Source organism: Heloderma suspectum, chromosome 1 (genome assembly GCF_057233095.1).
Source record: "Heloderma suspectum isolate Gila_16-S chromosome 1, 16-S_ref, whole genome shotgun sequence".
Lineage (NCBI taxonomy): Eukaryota > Metazoa > Chordata > Lepidosauria > Squamata > Helodermatidae > Heloderma > Heloderma suspectum.
In genome coordinates, this window is record NC_139458.1 from 377813304 (window position 1) to 377834237 (window position 20934).

The following is a 20934-nucleotide window of genomic DNA, read 5'->3' on the forward strand; positions in this document are numbered from 1 at the left end:
ATGTGTATGTAATGTGTATTATAGACTAGAGAATGTAATGTTCCAGCAGATAGTTCCCATTAACTCAAGATCCTTGAGTTTTTGTTTATCAAATGCTGATTGTAATTTTGTTTATTTTACTTTTCATAAAAGCTTAAAAATATATCAGGCTGATAATATGATATTGGTACATGCCATTGTTGTATGGATTTCTGTATAATGAGTTAAATCCTTGTGTACCTAATTCATTATATATATATATATATATATATATATATTACAGTCAGATTGTTCAACAACTATTAGACCTTTTTGGTTGCCCTCCCCCATTTAAGGATAGATTATTGTATCACCCAAATATTAAATAAAACCATTCTTATATTGCAGCTACTTCGTTTGTACTTGCTGAGACTTTCAAATTTATACCTCCCTGGATTTCTCTAGTATTTGTCTAGCATCTTGTTGCCCCACTTCCAATGACAGAAAAACCAAGTTTTGCCTCACTTCCAACTTTAGAAAATTCAGGCTCTCTTCCGTGCCCCATTGAGCTTCCACACATTCCTTTTTTCTACTTTTCATCTTTAAAAGTGAAGCACTAAGAAGAATATAATGGAATGTTCCAGCATAAGTTATCTGCTATATTTATTTATTGTGTGACAGAAGTGTAAAGATGAGGGAGTCTGCCAGTGCTCATCCAATATCAGCAAGGTCACTGCCATGTAAGGGATCCCTGTGCTTTGTGAACTACCATTCCCTTCTCTTTAGATGTGAAGAGTGTTGGACAGGCCCAGTTCAGCCCAGTCCAACCCAGGAAATAGGTTAACAAACAGACTGAATAATTGAGAAGATTTTAGGTCACTTAGGGTGCAATCCTATGGCCGGTAGACAGTGACTGGATGGCCATAGGATTAATCGGTTTTCGGGAACGGACCTTGGAGCCCGTGCTCTTGAGGTTGGTTCCCAGAAAACTACCTCCCTTCCCCTTTCCTCGCCACCTCGCAGGCAGTGTGGATTGTCCTGGGCTCTGCGCTTGTAAGAGCAGAGTGGGAGGGGGAGCATTCCCGGGGGCAGGGAGGGGTAGGGACCTCAGAAGGGCTGGTATGATGCTGCGTCATCTAGCCAGACCCACCTCCCCTCCAAAGTGCTGCAGCTAGATAGCCGAAATTGACCGTCTAGCCACAAATGCAGGGCAGCTGAAGCGAGAGGCGAAGATCCCTTCCACTCTCTGCCTGCCCTGCATTGAATAGGTGGTCGCCTCCGAGTTTGGAGGTAGCCACTTATCCCCAAATGATTGCGCCCTTATACTGTATATGTACATCATGAGTGTTGAACCTCTTTCAACCTGAGGGCTGAATACCATTTGGGAGGAGCTCTTGCGTGCCAAATTCCAGTGTTGTTGCCAAAGGCAAAGGGGATGGGAACCAAAATATCAAAGGTGCCAGCATATTTTAACTCACAGCTCTTACAACCATTAATGAAGGCTTAGGAGAGGCATTTTAACCTTTAAGAAAGGGGGAGAAACTGCACAAAAGCTGGGAAACCACCAGGAGAAAGGGGTGGGGCCTGAGGAAAGGGGGCATGGCCATCTGGGAACCCTAGAGGGCAAGAGTGGGATCACATGCCTGATGTTCTGCACCCCTGATGTACGTCAGTGCTGAGGAATGGATGCAGCACTGCTTGATGACGTCAGTGGGTAGGCTTTTGACAGACGTTGAGATGTATGGACAAGATCCTGCTGCTTTGATTTGTGCAACAAAATATTATAGGTGGTGCCAGAAGGAGCAAGTGACAAGCACCCCCCACAGACAAGTAATTTGTCGTCCCACCACCATGACGTTGCTTGAAGGAAAGGCATGTCCCCCAGTATTTTTTTTCTGGTGTCGCCACTGGGATGCAGTAAGATGCTCAAGTTCTCTCTTGGTCAATGCAGTTTCAGTAACAGTTCAGCCTATGTGGTCCTTCTCTTGACTCACCAATTGCTGCCTCTATGCTGGCCTAGCTCTTATGGTTGCCAAATGATTGGGGCAGGCAGCGAAGGCCTAGCTTGCCTTTCCTTGATCTTCAGACATTATCAGGCAAAGCTTTTAACAGTACATAGATAAATATACTTCTCATGTCTATAAATTAAGCTGCTGTTAAAAAGGCTGGTTCAAAAGCTGGAAACTACTAGCTATGGCTGTGAGCCTGTAGCCCCATTTTGGGCAAGTAGAACCTCAGGATACTCCATTCTTCACCAGGAACACTTCCTGTACATCCTACCAAGGGTGGCTCCTGGGCAAAGTGCCTCTTGGTGGTCCTCCTTTTATGTTGATGGCCCCCGAAGTCTTAACTTGCAGTAGCAGCAGCACTCCCAAGGATGGCTGGAAACTGCCATTTTTATTTCCCAGGAATACCCACTGTAGTGTCACTCCTCTTGAGGCAATGTGAGAAATTAAAATGGAGGCTCGCAGACCCAACTGCTGGATGTGGAACAGGTGTCAACACTGCTGGACCATACTGGGGCCCTGCTGCCCTAGGATGTCAGGTGTTGCCGGGCCTGTATTGTATGTGTATCTTTTCCTTTTTTAAAAAACAAACTTTCATGGTTTCTAGTGTCTGTGGTTGTATAAACATAGCCTTCATTTTTCATACAGGTTTCCCCCTTAGTTGTGGATTTTGGACTGAATGCCTCTGGTTTGAGATGACTGATTAGTTTAGTTCAGGCAAAACAATATAATTGAAGATTAAAATCTTTTCGTAGATAACCTCTGGAGTGGAAAGGTAGCTTTGTTTGAGGAATTTCTCTCTAAGTCTAGCAAGAGTGTGCTTCCTTCCTGTTGCTGAGGTTCAGTTAAGTTGAACAGCTTCAGTCTGAAGCACTGGGTCAGGTTGCAGCTTGTTGCGTTACAATTGGGCCTCTTCTGTTTCTGGCAGAGGTGAGAAGGCAGACCTGTATCTGCAGTCCAGAACAATGTGCCTCGTGGGTAAACTTTGCAAGTGATGCCAGAACAAAAAGGAAGGGTTTTTTTCCCCTAAGCTCTTTCTGTTTAATGCATTTTTTCTCTTGGGTGTCTTCTACTAACATCCTGTACGTTGTTGCCAAACTGTATCTTCTCAGTGCGTGACAAGGGTGCTTGCAACACAGAGCCGATTGCAGAGCAGCTAATCCAGTCTGGAGGGGAAAACAAAACATACAACAGAAACGAAGTTCCAGTATTGTTCAAGAGGATGAGGTATGAAAAATGGGAAGAACCCAAATGTTAAAGGAACTCTTTTTGTGTGACTGTGGAGGGAGGGACAGAGGAAGAGGGGGCCACTGAGAACCAAAGAGACAATGAACAAACCTGGAACCCAATTCTAGCCAAAAGCCAAGCACTTTAAAGTAGGGATTCTTGTGGCATTCAAGCCCTATTCAGGTATTCTCAACTTGTGTTGTTCAAACACCTTAGGAGAGGGAGCATGCTAGCCCCAGCCTGCTCCATTGTCACTCTTGTTGCTCTGTATATGTCAAGGATGACTGTCTGAAGAGGAGTGACTCCTATATCCATGGAGGCTCTCCATGAAATCTGGAATGCTGGATAAGCCCTAAATAGTGCTTCAATCTTCGCATGTTCTGATAGCTACTAACATGAACCATTCCTCCCTGACTAATGTGCCAATAGAACGTAGTTTTCCCAACATTTTTCTAATGTTCCAAAGCAGTTCTCAGCTAAAAAAAAGTATCAACATTTTAAAAATGTGATCATACATTTAGAAGTACATATCTTGAAAGAAAATATCTTTAGAGACATATTCATGTGGATTTTAAATATTTAGATATATAAATCACAGATTTAGAGGGACATGGGAAGGACACCGGTGAACACATGCGAAAGTGACAACACTGGCGGAGACATGAACCTACTATAAAACTCCTAACTACATTTAACAGGAGGTGCAAGTCCCACCTAGTTCAGTGGGATGTACTTCTGAGTGGGCATGGCTAGGATCATACCACATATTACACTGACATTAGTCGGAGAAATCCATGAGACTGAAATGTGCGTGGGTGGGTGGTGAATGCTGGGAGTTGTAGGACTTTTTTCTGTCTAAATATGCATGGGATTGTGCTCTAACTGTGGCTGGTTTGTGTTTGGGGTTTTTTTTGGTTCATGCTGAAAGATGTGTACTAGTTTTGCGGTATTTTGATGCCATGTGATTGCGGGTGTAACTGTGCTCTAGGGAGGGGGACAGTGTCTTCTGTTTGTGACATCAGTTAATAAATTAAATAGGGTGTATATTTCAGCATTGGGCAGGGAAATCATACAACCCAGAACTAAATTAAATTTAAAATAATAAAAGTGTTCATGACATGGCAGGGCGATGCTCTGGGTTTGTGGAAGCTGGTGTTTGCCTTCTTTCATTTAAAAAAGGATCCATAAGCGTTCCCACAAGAATATCGTGTAGTGGTAAATTTTGAAGAGCAGGTGCTCATCATGACAGACCCCATAGCCATGGTCCCAAGGAGAGTCCCCAAATTGCAGACAGCTGCATTGATCCATATCAAACTATTTCTAGGAGAACATCTCTTCTAAAGCCAATGGGTCTGAATTGCCCATTCACGACAAAGCCAACGCAAAATGCTTTGCGTTACAGCAGGGAACAATATACTCTTGCTAGGAAAATTAATTTGTCCTCAGCTGCTGTGAGGATTGCAGCTAAGTTCAGAGGCAGCTGGGAAGTCTGAGGGTGGTGGGGTGGTAGATGACGTCAAAAGGAAAGGAAAGGAAAGGTTCCTCCTGTGCAAGCACCAAGTCATTGCTGACTCCTAGAGGGACGCCGCTTTCGCTGGCATTTTCATGGCAGACTATAGCGGGGTGGTTTGCCATTGCCTTCCCCAGTCGTGACTACCTTTCCCCCAGCAAGCTGGGTACTCATTTTACCGACCTCGGAAGGATGGAAGACTGAGTCGACCTGAGCCAGCTACCCGAGACCCGGCTTCCGCTGGGATCGAACTCCGGTCGTGGGGAGAGTTTCGGTTGCCATACTGCCGCCTACCACTCTGCGCCACACGAGGCTCAAGATGACGTCAGCTGCCCTGCTAATAAAAGAAGTGCCAGGGCTGCCTCTCCGTGAGACCTGGCTCCACCGCACCACTGATCCCGTGGACAGTGAACTGGTCCTACAGAAGCCAGGTGTGGGGGCAGGGGAGGCCCTACATCCAACAACTGATTTGGCGCACCCAGAGAACTGGGGTTTTTACTTACCATAAAGTCTTGGTGTTGAGGAATTCAAGAATACAGTTCTTACTTTCTGAGTTATCCCATGGAGTTTGGGAGACAGGACTAGCTTGCTAACGCGGCCCATCCCTGGGAGAGCCTGCCACTTCCCAGGCCTGCCTTGCCTTGCAGCCAGGTAACAGGGCTCCAACACAGCACTGAAAGAGCCTGCTGAAAATGTGTGTTTTTAGATCCCCTCCTTTGATTTTGTTGTTTTTTTCTCTAAGTTAGGCTCCTTTCTTTTCCTCCCCCTCCCCTCCGACATATCAATGCAGGGCCGGGCAAGAAACAGCGGGTGGGCTGGGGGGATTTTCTGCTGGGCCTATGGAGGAGGACAACAGGCATGGTTCCCCAACAAACCCTGGGCTGGCAGAGATCATGTGCTGTGGGGCGCTTTGCACCACTGGGCTTATGCAGCATTCTTCCTTCACTCCTTAGGTGGGTTTCCGAGGACTCCTCAAAGGCAGTCCTGTGTAGAGCACATTGCAGCAATCCAGCCATGCACCACGAATCCAATGTACAGGGATAACACTGGCACACCTTGCAGGGCCGTTGTAAAAACAATGTTGATCTGTCTATGAAGAGCTTTGAGCACATGCAATATTATTATGACTGATGCAGGGAGAACACAGGGCAGCATGACCGCTGCTTTCTATCTTCTGTCAGTTTAGACCAGCTTTCATGCTATTTTCTACACGCTCCTTTCTGCTGTGCGTAATGGGGGCGGGGCGGGGGGGACTGGCCAGCCTCAAGTGATCAGTCAGGCCTCCCTGAGGCTGAAATGAGCTGGCAAGTCAGTCATGACATCCCCACATGTTTCTGTTTTCTGGACTAATGGGAACCTTCTGTGCTCCTGGCCCGGCTCTCCTTCAAACAGCAGTGCCAGTGCAATCAAGGGTGTGTCTGTATGTCTGTGTGTGCGCGTGATTCACTGCTACACATGGGGAACCACATGGGATCCAGCTCAGCTCAGAAGTCCCCGGGAGCTATGTTCCTGTGTGGATCTAAGCCAGCAGAATTTTTTCTTGGTGTGAAAAAGTTTCTAAAACCGCAGCTATCTTTTCATGGTGCTGCTAGAGGCTGGTGATATGGGAGACCTCCATGCTCCCAGGACAATGCATTAGTACAAAAGCGGAAGTACTGGAAGCCTGGGCTGGTGTCAAGGGTAGGCGTGCTTGGGCACCTGCCGAGGGCCCACACCCCAGAAGGGGCCCACTGAAAGAGGTCCCTGGAGTTGCTTTCCTCTTCACCATTGCAACCCACTTTCTCACTTGCCTCTCGCTCTGCGGGGTGGTGAGGAGGAGCAGGAGACGCCACTGCCAACTTGCTCACTGACTCTCTGCCTGTCAAGCAAGCAAGTGGTAGCAATGATGAGAAAGAGAAAGAACAGCAGGAGCAGCTGGTGACAATGGCAAGAAGATCGACTCACTGAGGGAGGGGGGCATTGAAGGTGCTTTGTCAGGGACCTCAAAAACCTGAAGCTAGTATGGCCAGAAGCAGTGCCTGGATTTGTATGACACGCCAACCCATCATGGGTGACGAGCCACAGTAGGTTGTTGTGTCAGGTGAACCCAGACTGATTCCCTCAGGGTGGCTTGTGCATGGCAACAAGCCACTCTAACAGCCCATGGCTTGTTCTTGGGGTTGTTGTACCCATGATGGGTTGGCGTGTCGTCCGAATCCAACACTGCCAACCCATCATGGGTTCCAGGCTTCAGCAAGCAAGCTGCTGGGCAAGAGTGGCAGAAATCCACTCTTGCCATGATTACTTGCCATGGACCTTGCCATGAATGAGTGACAGCCCCTCCAATGGTGCCCAAGCAGCACTTTGGAGAGGCTGTCACTTATTTAGTAACTCCAGGGGACATGGCGGCAGAACTCATCTTGTCTGCAGGCAAGTCTGTCCCCCCCCCCCCCCGAAAATGACGATCCTAGTTGCTGTTCCCATTATTTTTTATATTATTATTTTTGCATTTGGGCATTTGCACAAAAATGGGGCCAATTTTTTATTTTTTCAGCCCCAGCAATGTGCGCAAATGTCCTCTTTAAAAAAAAATAAAATTGTGGCATTTTCTGAGTTGCACAAGTGCGCAACTCTGACTGTCCAAAATATATAGGCTAATCTTGTCTGGTACCTTGTATGTTTCAGCTGTTGAACATACAAAGTATCTGAAGAGGAGAATGTATATAGGCTGATTTTGATAGTTGACAGGTGGGAAAAAGGGGTACAGATCACCTCCTTAGTAGGGTGATCCCCAAGGTTTAAAGCAGTGCCCCGCCCCCTGGGATGCCCTGCTTTGAATCTCCACTTGCCTGAGTCCCCAGCATGTCTTTTTCATAGAGATCTACAAACCACCCCCTTTTTTGCTCTCTTTTGCAGTAACCGCAACTTCATTTGACAGCTGTCAAAGATTGCCACTGTTAGTTGAATGGCAGGGAAGGGGGTGGTGTGTAGATCTCTGTGAAAAAGACTCTCTGTGAAAAAGACTCTCTTTTTCACAGAGATCTACACGCCACCCCCTTTTCCCTGCCATTCACGCTAACTGCCCTTATCCTATGAGGCAGCGGTTCTATTGCCAGAGCAAACAAAACAGTGGAAAGAGGAGAGCCCCGTCAAGTGCCCCTGTGCAGAAAAACTGTGCAGTAGCACCTTATACCATTGGTGTGTATCAGGGTTTCTGATGTTTTATACATTTGTCCTGTTCCTGCAAGGGAGCATTCCCCACCCCACCCCCACCCCACTGTAATTCATCAATATAGGGCCACTCCAAGCAATCAAAATCCTTAAAGGCATCACGTGACAAAAATGTTATCAATGCATTAGACTGAGCCCCATGGTGTACTAGATTGAGCACTTTCCATATAGGTGTACTCATGTGCCAAGCAGGCATAAAGCCCGTTTTGTCGGCATGGATATATTCAGTGTTACTTGAGTTCAAACGTTTAGTCAGAACACGGGGGGAAATCTTTGCATCCTGATTAAGTAGAGAGATTGGGCAGTACAAGCCACTAATTGCGGGTCTTTGCCAGGTTTGTGGAGAAACGTCACGCTGGTCCTTCCTCCAGGTACCTGGGACCTCCTGTGCATCCAGGACACTATTCACAAGAAGTTTAAAATGTGGCTGCAAGTCCTCATGAAATATTTTGAATAATTTCTCTGTGAAGCCATCTATCCCTGGGATTTTCCAGGTTTAAGCTTTTGGATTACACTTTTATCTCCTCCTCTGAAATAGGGTGATTTAAGTATTCCCTTTGAGATTGGGAGCCCCTCGCCCCCCATCCCAGGGAAAACAATAAGCCCCTTATTAGGGTTGTCTGAGCTGTAAAGGTTGAACTAGAATGTCTGGAAAGCTTTATTTATATAGCCTGTTGTGTTGTCTCCACTCCCCCTTCTTTATTCTTGACTGCTAGAATGCCTTTTCTAGTCCTTTTCTTTTTGAGTGCTCCAGCCAGAAGGTGGGAGTTTTTATTCCCCAATTTGTAGTGATGCTTGAGGTAGATTAGAGAAGTTTGAACATCATCCAACTCCAGAGCTCATAATTTCAGCTGTTTGCGAGGTTAATGCCTTTTTTGTTTTAGGTTTGCCTTATGTTCATAAGACAGGCAGTCTATCTCCTTCAATATTTGCTCCCGAGTATAACTTTTTTGTTTTTAGTATGGAAGCTTCTTGAATAAGGGGACCTCTCAGGACCACTTTTAGATGGTCCCATAATAAAGCATTAGAAATCCCTAGCTGGGCTTTTTTTTTTAAGGAAAATTTTGATTCTAGCTTTATCCACTAGGACTTGGAAGTAGGGAAGTGTTTAACCTCTAGATTAGACTACGTTGCTGTGGATCACTTAGCTCTAGGGTCAGGCATATCACAACTGATCTGACAGCACGATTAAACTGGTTTCACTCCTACCGCATGTAGGAGTGATCAGTATGTATGTTTGATGTCTAGGGGAAAAGAATGTGCAGTCCCTTGCAGTTTATTTCTTTTCCTGCAGACATCCAGGAGTCCCGTCTCCCCCAATCTTTCATTAATTTTCTCTGAGACTCTAGTAAGACACGGCAGTAGAGAAGTGGTGTCCAGATGTTTATCTAATGTCATATTCATATCTCCTCCCACCACCACTTCCCTTGTAGTGAATCCTTCCACAGTGTTGAGGAAACAAGTAATGAATGCTCCTTGGGATTGATTAGGGGCATAGAACAAACGTATAGTCAGCTCTCTGCCACCCACCAGCCCCTTACTATATAACATAGTACCCCCCTGGAACCTTAAGGACTGCTTCCCCCACAAAGGAGCGCTATTTAGCAAAAATGATTGCAACTCATTTTTGTTGAAATAGCCCTCTCAGGTTGTCATCCTCCTATGGGCCCCTGCTGCCTTTCGGCTGCCTCGAGACCTTTGTCAAACCAAGCACCATACTGGTTGTGGTGGTATCAGAAGGCCTGAAGTATCCCAGGGAGGGAAAAAAGTTTTGAGATCTCTTTCTGTAGTATGACCTAAGCTCTGCTTCATGCCGCTCCACAAAATGCAGAGAGAGATCTTTCACTTCACACTGCAAGCTGTGCAAAGGTATTTGATGGCAGGTGGAGGAAGGAGTGAGAAGCCAACGCATCCATCTTGGCTCGTTTACAGGCCACGTCTCTTTTGGTTTGCTTTCCACTTTGGGGGCTACCTCACTATGCTGGTGCTATTGTGAGTCTGACATGTGGCCAAGAGTGGGCTTTGTCTGGTGGGCAGGGCCAGCTCTGGTACCATCACTATAGCAAACTGGGATCTGCCCCTACCTTCCTATGGCAGTGGAGGCCCTTTTGTGGGGGTGAGCCCTGGCAGGCTTAGCTGGGGTAGGAGTAGTGGGCAGCAGCAACATCCCAATCAATGCTGAGCGGCTGGGTCTGGGAGTCGCCATTTTGATTTCCCAGTGTCTCCTTGTGTACCGATGCTCCATCAGAAGCATTGTGAGAAATGTTATATACACATATTATTCACACACACACACACACACACACACACACACACACGACACTAAGGGCTAATGTAAGCGATATATGGGGGACCCGGGGCTAGTGTAAGTGGTGGGCCTGGCTCAGATGCTGGGGCCCTTACAGCTGCCCAAGGATGCTACATGCTGACCCGGGACTTGCTGGCTGGGGAGGGATGCAGTCAGTCAGTGCAGTGGCCATCCCCTTCAGTGGATGCCCCAGTTCTCTTTTTAGCAAGAATTGACAGGACTAACACAGACAGGATTTGCTGTTGCCCGCTATACTCTTTGTATGCAGGCTCTTTCCTTTGAGCATGTGCCTATCACTAACTAGGCATGCCAAGTTGTTAGAAATCTAGCAGTCACTGCCCTACGAACATCTAGGTGGTATTGTCCCTTCCTCCACAGTTCGCCTTGGCATGTGTGCATCTAAAAGAATACATTCCCCACAAGGCTTTTCAGTTGTATGGTTCCTGCACTGTAACAAAAGAGGAAGAGCCTTGCCTTTCCAGTCTCCTGTTCTGACATCTGCCTGGCAGAAAAATCTGAAAGTGCACTTCCTGTTCCTCCCATGAAGCTCTAGGGCAGGAGTGGCAACTCATGGCTGTCCAGAAGTTTTGGCCTACAACACCCATCATCTCTGACCATTGGCTAAATTAGCTAGGGCTGATGGGAGTGGTAGGCCAAAACATCTGGAGGGCCACAAGTTGTCTGTGCTTTAAGGCAGCCTTCCCTGACCTGGTGCCTTTCAAATGTGTTGGACTTTAATTCCCAACATGTCTGAGCCACCCATTCAGGCTGGGGCATGCTGGGAGTTGTAGTCCAACATATGGAGGGCACCAGGTTGGGGAAGGCTCCATTCCCAAATCTAGTTATTGAGTTTCCCCGAGTTATTGAGTTTAAAAAAATTATATGGCAGGATGTATTTTTACTTAAACATACAGAAGAACCATTATGCTTCGAGCAAGGATTAAATCAGGATCTGCAATGTCCCAGCATTAGCAGTTCTCATACCTTTATTTATTTTCCATACCATTTCAAAGCACTGAAAGGAAATACCTGCTTCAGGACTATAGAATGTTACACACTTTACAAGCTGGAATTAGTCTTTAACTGTTTGATTATAAAGATGACAGTTTGACTAATGGATATAAATATCTACCTGCAGAGAAGGAGGTCCACTGTCTGGTGCAGTGGTGGAAGGTTCTGCCACCATACCAGAAATGGGATGTTCCAAGGATGTGTTCAAGAGGTGCGCCTGCAGGATCCTAGCCCCCTTGTTCCCCAACTCACAGCCCTGAAAAGGGCTCAGAGCTACACCAGCCCTGGAACTGTAGTAAATAGCAGGGGGGGTTAAAAGAAAAATAAATAAAGCCAACCCCCTCACCTCCCAGCCTCTCCACAGTGAGCAGGCAGGGTTTTGGATGTGGTGGAGCAACTGCCACAGATTATCTCCACCCCGAAATCTCCACAGGACTGGTCTGTAAGCCAGGTTTTAAGATGACAGAAATATAGATACAAATAAAACAGCAGAAAGAAAACAAGGGAAATGGTTGAGGTGGTGGTGAACCACCTGGGAAATTAAATCTGCCTTTTGTTAAGTTTTATTGTTTTTTGTGGCTTTCATTTCTACTACTATTACAGAATTTTAAACGAACAAAAATGCGTCAGTTTGATCCTCAAAGCAAGCCTGTGAGTTGGGGGATTCTTTTTGCTATTTTACACACAAGAAAGTGAGACTGTTTGCCCAAGAATGAATGGAATCTGAGACAATTTAGAAGTCCATCACATTATACACAGGATCCCAATTATCTTTGGTGTCAACCCAGCTAAGCAGTCATGCATGCTTTGTGGCATGTAACTAATGGCACTAGATAGGCATGATGTCATCTGCATCATATGTGCATACCAAGCTCAATGGGGCCTGCTGGGCCGTTGCAAGATGATGTGCGTTTGCATCAATTGTGCACACAGATCTCCTTTGCTGGAATGAGGTGCTTGTGTTACCCTTGTGTCAGTGGGGGCTGGTGGTTCCAATGTCAGTGGGGCAATGAATTCACTCTGGGTTTCAGTCAGAACTCTAAGGGAGCTATCCAAGGTGCTTCCACACCTTGGATAGCTCCTTTAGAATTCTTACTGGTTCTGACTGAAACCCAGAGTGGAATCACCGCCCCACTGACATCAGAGCCACCAGCCTCTACTGCCCTGTGTTATTATCTGGACAAAGCCATCATCTGTGCATATCGATGTTATATCTTTGCTTTATGATGATTTTAACTTACAAACCACCTTAAGAGGGCTGTATAGCCCTTAAAGGCAGAATATAAATACCTAAAACAAACAAAATAATCTGTAACTATAAAATTAAATAATGGCTAATAGCCCAAACTAAGAATCTTTAATAGAGAAGTAATAATAGAACATTAATAGAACACTAGCGAATGACACATGCTTAAGAAATGCATTTTTCCAGAGTCATAATTTTTAGGTGAGTAGTTAACTTTGTATGACTGACATAGTAGATTGTTTCCATATCATATGGTAGGAACTTTTTCTGCCAGGGGAATATTAAATGCATGAAATGGGTTTTCTTTTGGAGTTTATTGCAGTCTGCTTTCCATCACCAAGTGTAAATATTTCAAACTTCAAGCCCAGTATCCTTAGAGAGTGATATTATATTTCATCTCTGATAATGCAACTTTTAAACACAGAGCCATTTATATTCAATGTTTTACCATCTTTTTGGTTTATGCAAGTTCTTAAGAGGACGCCCTCTCCTTTAATCTATCAGGCAACTGTTTATTGGTCTGTGACACAAAGGGAGTCCTGATCTAAAGAGGGCATCTACAATGCTCCTATCTTTTGTTTCCTTCACACTCTTACCTAGCCATGTGAAAGCCACTTTGGTGTAGCATCATCTCATATGGGTGTGCTATGCCAAGTGATTACAGTTAAGATAAAGGGGCAGCATGCTCTAAATAAAATCTATTTGAGGTTTAAAGGTAAAGGTGTCCCCAACCAGTCGTGTCCGACTCTAGGGTGCGGTGCTCATCCCCGTTTCTAAGCCGAAGAGCCAGCACTGTCCAAAGACGCTTCCGTGGTCATGTGGCCGGCGTGACTGAACACCGAGGTGCACGGAACGCTGTTACCTTTCCCGCCGAGGCGGTACCTATTTATCTACTTGCAATTTCTTGCTTTCGAACTGCTAGGTTGGCAGGAGCTGGCCTGGGACTGAAGACGGGAGCTCACTCCGTCACGCAGCACTCGGGTCTCGAACTGCTGTCCTGCCGACCTTCCAGTCTGCAGTTCAGCGTCTTAACCACTATGCTCTACACAAGCAACCCAAGAGGCAAAATGAGATCTAAATTATTCAGACCAGAAGTTAATGGAAGTGGGAGCAACGTTCGTTAGCGGTGCACAATGTCCCGCATATATCATATCAGTTCCCTTGCATGGCATATGCACTATATGGAAATAGCCTAATCACTAATTAAGGGCTCAATCTTATGAATGTGTAGACAGAAAACAGTCCTGCAACTCCCAACATTCCCCAGCCAGCATGCATAGGACTGAGCCCTAAACAGACTACAAAAGGTAAATGTGAGAGGATGAATAGTTCCATGACACATTTACTTTTGCATCTCTTCCTATTTCAACATATACAGGAAATCAGAACACAAAGGCAGGAGAAGGATGTGGAAATTATACAGCCTTACACTGCAAGAGACATTCTAGCAAAGAAGTGATAATTCTAGGACTTGACATTATTGGTGTTTGGGAATTATAATTTTCATTGACATTTTCCCCCTGCCCATGGGACTCTTTCTGTCTCAGGTGAAGCTTCTTGACAGGCCTGTGGTCACAGCTGAGTGGTCTGCCTGTCTGCTTGGCACAAAAAACCATGTACTGAAATTGCTAAAAATTGGCTGGATGGCTCACAGGTTTACGATTACATTTTGGCTTCCCCCTTCAGCTTGGATGCAAATAGCATTTGGTTTGGCAAGAAACCTGGAGGAGATTCAGTATGCTTGTGTTGCTGGGTGGCTCAATGAATAAGATCTTCAGATTATTTGCTCCTGAGAGAGGGAGAAGAGTACAGCCTGTAATAATGAATGTGTACAAGCCACATGGCATTGGCTCATTTTTCTTTCTTTAAAGATGTTTTTGTGGGAAAGCCATCATCTCCAAGACACAACATCATGCAGAGGGAAAAGACAAAATGGATGCCAGAAGGTTCTGGGGACACAGAAAATAAAGCTTGCTAACTTGCCTTACAGCGCAATCCTATGCATGTTTAGACAGAAAAAGTCCTACAACTCCCAGCATTCCCCAGCCAGCATTCCAATAGCTGGCTGGGGAACGCTGGGAGTTGTAGGACTATTTTCTGTCTAAACATGCATAGGATTGCACTCTTACTCCAATTTTCTCCAACAGGTTTGGGCACTTTAAGAGGGTTGCTGGGTCCAGGTAATCAAATGTGAGTAAACTTGCAGTATTCCAAAGAGAGGAAAAGAGAAACAGACCAGCTGATGGTGGTCACCCACTGCTCCACCCATTACAGCAGAGAAAGTTGGTTAACAGAGAGGATTCAGTGAGAGACATACGGGAAACAACTGACAGAAGGAGTGTGCACATGTGGGGAAAGCTTTCCCAAATCTGGAGATCTCTAGATGATTTGAACAACAACTGCCAGTATTCCTGACCGTTGGCCATGCTGGGTGAAGCTGATGGGAGTTAGTCCAAAACAGATGCAAAGGGCTGGATGCGCCTGATCTCGTCTGATCTCGGAAGCTAAGCAGGGTCAGCCCTGGTTAGTACTTCGATGGGAGACCGCCTGGGAATCAGGATTCCTGCACTGAGCAGGGGGTTGGACTCAGTGGTCTTGTAGGCCCCTTCCAACTCTATAATTCTATGATTCCATGATCTGAAAGGCACCAGACTGGGGAAGGCTGTATTGTATTTAGTACATTTCCAAGATGCCAGCCCTGGAGAAAGTGTCTGGGAGGAAACAGGAACACTGAATATAGTCAGGATGCTAGTTTGGTTGATAAACCAGAGCTAGGAGCAGAAGCAACCAATAGGAATGTAAGAAGCAGAGACCTGAAGAGAAAGGAGGGCATTCCAAACCCTGGCATCTTAAAAAGGTAAGGAATGAAAATTTAAAACTATCAGTCTTGCTAACAGAGTTTCTACAACTTTAAAGCCTCTGCTATATGAATAGCACTGCAGATGGGATAACCAAGATTAGAGGTCACTCTGTGACCACAGGGGGAAAGTCAACTTATTTCTCTTGAAGAATATATTAAAATATATTCACTCAGTAAGATACTTATTTTCTTGGAAAGTCAGAAAAAAGATTCTCTAACCATAGAAACAAACCAAAATTGGTCAAATCCCCAGACTGCAACAAATTGCTTACATTGAAACTGGGCAATGAATCTGGGCATGTGGAAATTGGGAAGGGCACAGTGATGATTGAAACTCTGTTATTCCTTGAAATTCTTCAGACTGTTAATGCTGGCCTCCTCAATGCTCAGACATAAGCGCCCTGGTGGATCAGACTGAAGGCTTACCTAGTCCAACATCCTGTTTCCCACACTGGCCAACCAAATGCCTCTGAAAGCCCACAAGAGCTTGAAGGCAACAATTCTGTCCCGTTGTTATTCCCCAGCGACTGGTATTCAGAGACATACTGCCTCTGATTCTGGAGCCATCATGACTAGTAGCCATTGATAGCCTTATCCTCTATTAATTTGTCTAATCCCCTTTTAAAATCAGTCATGTTGGTGGCCTTTACTACATCTTGCGGTAGCGAATTCCACAGTTTGACTATATGCTATGTGAAGTAGTTCCTTTTGCTTGTCCTGAATCTCCTACCATTGTGCTTTATTGGATGAAAAACATCTCTCTATCCACAGAGATTCTCCCCAAGCAATGTTCCCATGAAAGAGAGATACCACTGTAACGGGTAATTCTATCTAATCTCATTAACTATTTCTATTTCTGATGTTTCAAGCAGAACAATATATACTAGATTTATAAAAAGTCTTTATTGTATTTATATTTATAATTCAGATACTAAAATAATAGCCACAGAGTGCAGTTTTCCCACACATAAAAAATACACTTTCTGAGAGAAAAAACAATGGAACTCATATTACCACTTGTCTGTGCAGTAGAAATAGTTGGGTATCACAAGGCTGGGGAACATGTGACCCCCCATATGTTGATGAATTACTACCTCATCATCCCTCACCCTTGGGTAAGCTGTCTGGGGCTGATGGGAACTGGAGTCCAACAACAGGGTTCCCCAGCCCTGGTGTAGAGGCTTAAAATCATTCTCAGCACAATTGATGCCCATCATTCAGCACCTACAAAGGCATCCATTGCCAGCAGTGGATTTCATGCTTAGAATTCCTAGCAAAGAGGTAAAACTTAAAATTTGTAAAATAGTACCTATGAATTTAAAAAGAAAGGATGCATGTTTTCCCAGTGTTAAGCTCCTTGGCATCATTTGCGTAATGACCCTGATTCACAATCTGTTAATTGCAGATTAGTTCTATTAAAAATAAAAGAAATGAGGTGGTCACAGAAGTGTTCTGGTTCTACTGCCCATGAGTACAAGTTGCAGCAAGGAGAAAAATGGTTTTTAAAACTCATTCCAGAGTTAGCTGCATTTTCTTCAGACATTCAAAAAGACAATGTGTGTGGCAGATGCTTTAAGTTTACTTGTGCAGTCACCCAGTGGAGGCTGGTGGCTCTGATGTCAGTGGGGCGGTGAATCCGCTCCAGGTTTCGGTCAGAACCAGTCAGCACCTTGGATAGCTCCTTTAGAGTTCTGACTGAAGCCCAGAACGGATTCCCCGCCTCACTGACATCGGAGCCACCAGCCTCCACTGTGTCACTGATGAGCCTTTCATGTAAATCAGCAGCCATCAGATGGATAAGGGAAGTCTTTGCGCACCTCAAGAAATGCACCTTAATGGACGCTTGTGGTGGCACGCAAGACAGTCCTCATCAAGACCCACTGATGACACCATCTTCTTGTCTTTGGACTTAAAGTAACTTGTTTGAGTGCTGTGGACTTAGGTAACTCAATCCCATCAGTTTTCATTGGGATTTCTAAATTTAAACTTTAAAGTTCCTTGTTTGAGATTTACCTCCCACCCCAATATTAACCCTAATATGGCTACAAATCCCATTGAACTCAAATAAGTTCATATAAGGATGCTTTCAGGACTGGGTTCTGGGTTTCCAGCAACCTTCCACAAAATGGGGCATAACCCAAAGTGCTTCTTGTTGTCGTTGTCACAGCTTCAGAGATGGAAGTAAAGTTTGTAAATCTATCTCAGCCTCTTTATCCTAAAAAAAAAAAAAAAAATGGGGTGGGGGGAAGAAAAAAGAACTAAACATACGCAATTACATCTGAAGAACCACCCAGAGTTTCTATAACCCAATGCCAATTGCTGCATCAGAACAAGAGATTATTTTCAGTGTTGTTAGTCCAGGAAAACATAACTGCTTCATTCTTCCTTTTAATCATTATACAAAAGTAAAGTATAAGGCTGAACTAAGGGGAGGGGGAGAAAAAAACAACCCCTAATCTCATACAATGCTTTTCCTTTCCAACTTCCTCCTAAACGAATGCACTGAAATATTCATTACATACAATTCTAATGGACCGTAATTAAAGGTTTTTATCCCCCAACCACCACCTTTGGAGGCATTTCAGTGAACCCAGTGTTCCTGTGGCTTGAAGCTTGTGACTTAAAAAAAAAAAAAAAAATTCTAGGCCATTAAAACGGAGGTATTCAGAGGGCCGCTATAATCCATTCCAGTAGTTATGCTGGTCTCTGCGCTGTTTGCATCTTGACCTTATTTGCTGCCTCTAAGCAAGTCCCTGTCCATGAGCTCCAAGCTCCATTCTTATGCATAGCCTGGGTGGCTATCTGAAATGGAACCACGTGGGTGGCACATTTCTAAGTGGCAAGTTGTTTGTGTGAAGGTTGTATGAGGTTAGGGGATCCCTTTCAGGTTTGGGCATCTCTAACCATACCATTATAATTTAGTAATGCTGTGGTTCAACACACTGGGATTGTATAAACATTTGCTTGCCTTGTGGAGGTATGCTTCCATTTTGTGCTTCCATTTTAAACAATTTCCTACAAGCCAGGTACACACATGAACTAGTCCCGAACTTCATTCAAAGTATGAACATCAATACTGGGGCTTGGCCAGCCAGTCATTGTACTCTGGCAATTGTCAGTCTGAAGTGCCAGACTTAAGGGACAAGGTACACTGACAAATTGGACAAGTGTACAATTGCACTGTACGTTAGCACTGCAACGTTGTTAACATTCAACACACCAGTGACGTTTTAGATTCCCAGTAACAAAACCATCCTAGCCAATACCACATAATTAATACTTCCATAATAGTGCTGGTAATCAATACAGCATAACGAGTTTATTTCTAGATGTCACTGCAAAAAGCAGGAGTGCGGAACCTGCAGCTTACCAGATATTGTTGGAGTACATCTCCCATTATCCCTGACCATAGGCTATTCTGGCAGGGGCTGCTAGGAGCTAAAGCCCAACAACATGGAAGTCCACCAGTTCCCCACCCCTGGTAAAAAGGATACAGAGTAGAGACCAATAAGTAAGCAAGGTGCATGAGAGAAGGCTGAAGCAACTTGGTAATTTTAAAATATGGGAAGAGATTTTGACCACTTTTACATAGAACTGAAAGAACATCAATAAGAGAGAATAATTGTTCAACCTACCAGGTGAGGGTACAAAAAGAAAAGGCCCAGTTTAGATATAACGGAGCCACCCCAAACCACCACGGTTTGAGTGTGAATGAGCAATACTGACTAATACATTTGAGTTCTCCCTCTCCTCCTTCTCTCATGCACAGTTGCAGAAGACACTTTCTTATTTCTTTAACCACAGTTTCTCAAGTCATCTGAACTTGGAACTGTGGTTTAAGGGCTCTCTGCAAACCAAGATCTGATCCTCATTTGTAGAGGTTACTTAAATCAGTTTCCTTGTTCAGATGTTATGGGGTCTAAAAAAGGAGGAACTGGGCACACAAGAGGAAGGCAGGCAGGCTCAGATCATCACTTGTTTACATGCCAACAGATCTGTATTGTTTTACTTAACATGCGATTTGCCATATTTCGTAAAGTTTTGGAGATGAGCCTTCTCTTTTTGTTTTGTTTCTATATCTTCCTCTATGGAAATAAAGGCACAATCCACCAGGAAGCACTTCTCTGCAGGCCCTATTGAAATTAAGGTGAACCATGACAACTGAACAGGGCCATTATTAGTGTGATGGAATGATTATACCCCAGCTTTCCAATATAAGAGTGCTGTTGTCCTGCAGTGGACAAGAATGCCAAGTGTGAGCCAGGAAATCCTCACTTCAGCCATGAACTCACAAGATGGTCTTAGGCAATCCACTCTCACTCTCGCTCACCCTCAACCCCCCATCTGAAACATGGGAAGAACAGTTCTGGTCTGCCTTACAGGGCCTGCACATTGATTACAGAGATAATGTACGTGAAACACTTTGAACATATGAAATGTGCTATATAATGCTAAGCTTTGTTCTTATATACATGGAGTTCTGAACGTGCAAGGTTTCCCCATCCTCTTCTATGCATACTTTACTATTCCAATACACACAGAAAGCACAAAGCATCTTGAAGTTCACAGAAAAAGAACAGGGCAGCCCATGTGCATTCAGAACTCCACAGCCACATCGAGGCCTCAGCTGTGGAATGTGCCCTGTAGGATTAAGTTGCAGAAAAATAGGCTTAGATTAAACCAAAACTGCATAAACATGAAGAGCATAATAAGAAATAGTTCCATAGCAGGACAAGCTCCCTAGGAAGGTTTTGAAACTCATGTCTTCAAGCAAAAGCTAGACAGTCTGCTTATCTTGAAGCATTGGATTGTATGTATGTATGTATGTATGTATGTATGTATGTATTAATTAATTAATTAATGTATTTCATTTCTATACCACCCAATAGCCGAAGCCCTCTGGGCGGTTCACAAAAATTAGACGTCTTCAACAACTTAAGAGATCTATCCAATTCCATAATTAACATATCTGCTGAAAGCTTTCATTTGATAGGTCTTTTCAACAGCAATAAGGTGATGTAACTAACCAAGCAATTATGTATCAGTACCTTGAAAGGTATTTATTGTACTTATTGTGCATCTTTGCCAAAATACTGTCAGTAACAGGAAGAGATGTCAGATAAAATTTCCACGGCAGATAATGGAGCCACCTTGCCCAAAGCTTGCACTACAGAATTGTTCATTTCAAAATTCTAGCATCCGTAAATCATCATCAGATATAATTTCTCTGAATCAAGTTGTTGTTCCCTCTGCCTCCCTCCCTCCCTCCCTCTCTCTCTCTCTCTCTCTCTCTCTCTCTCTCTCTCTCTCTCTGAAAGTGCATTTGGAGCATATTTTGCATGGTGGGTCTTTGAGCTTGGTAATGTTAAGCAGTGCTGCAGGATAAGTGACTACTATGGTGAGTCTAAAACATGGTGCCCATGGTGAGTCTAAAACATACAACTTCAGAATTAGACAGCAACAATTCTTGTGATCACTGTGACTCACTGCATTGCATGCTGCCAAGTTCCTCATTAAAATAAGCATCACACATCTTGACAGCCATCTGTTTAAATGTAATTTCAAAACATTGGTTTTTACCCTCTTTACACATTTTGA

At 44.5% G+C, this 20934-nt stretch overlaps 1 protein-coding gene across 9 annotated transcripts in view; it reads right to left on the minus strand.

Moving 5' to 3' along the window:
* Positions 1-605: 605 nt before the first annotated feature.
* Positions 606-20934, minus strand: part of RMDN2 (regulator of microtubule dynamics 2) — a 52190-nt gene continuing 31861 nt past the window's right edge. For 2 of the 9 annotated variants that reach the window (XR_014786834.1, XR_014786832.1), the window contains 2 exons: positions 17095-17551; positions 16220-16940 (listed from right to left, as the gene is read on the minus strand). Coding sequence is in view for 4 of the 9 variants with exons in the window: in XM_084828358.1 (XP_084684484.1) it covers positions 2843-3130 (288 nt within the window). In the remaining 5 variants the exon portion in view is untranslated. Of the gene's footprint in view, positions 3131-16219; positions 17552-19873; positions 19978-20934 lie in introns of those variants that run through there. The other 7 variants (XR_014786835.1, XR_014786833.1, XM_084828358.1 and 4 more) reach the window with 5 other exon arrangements.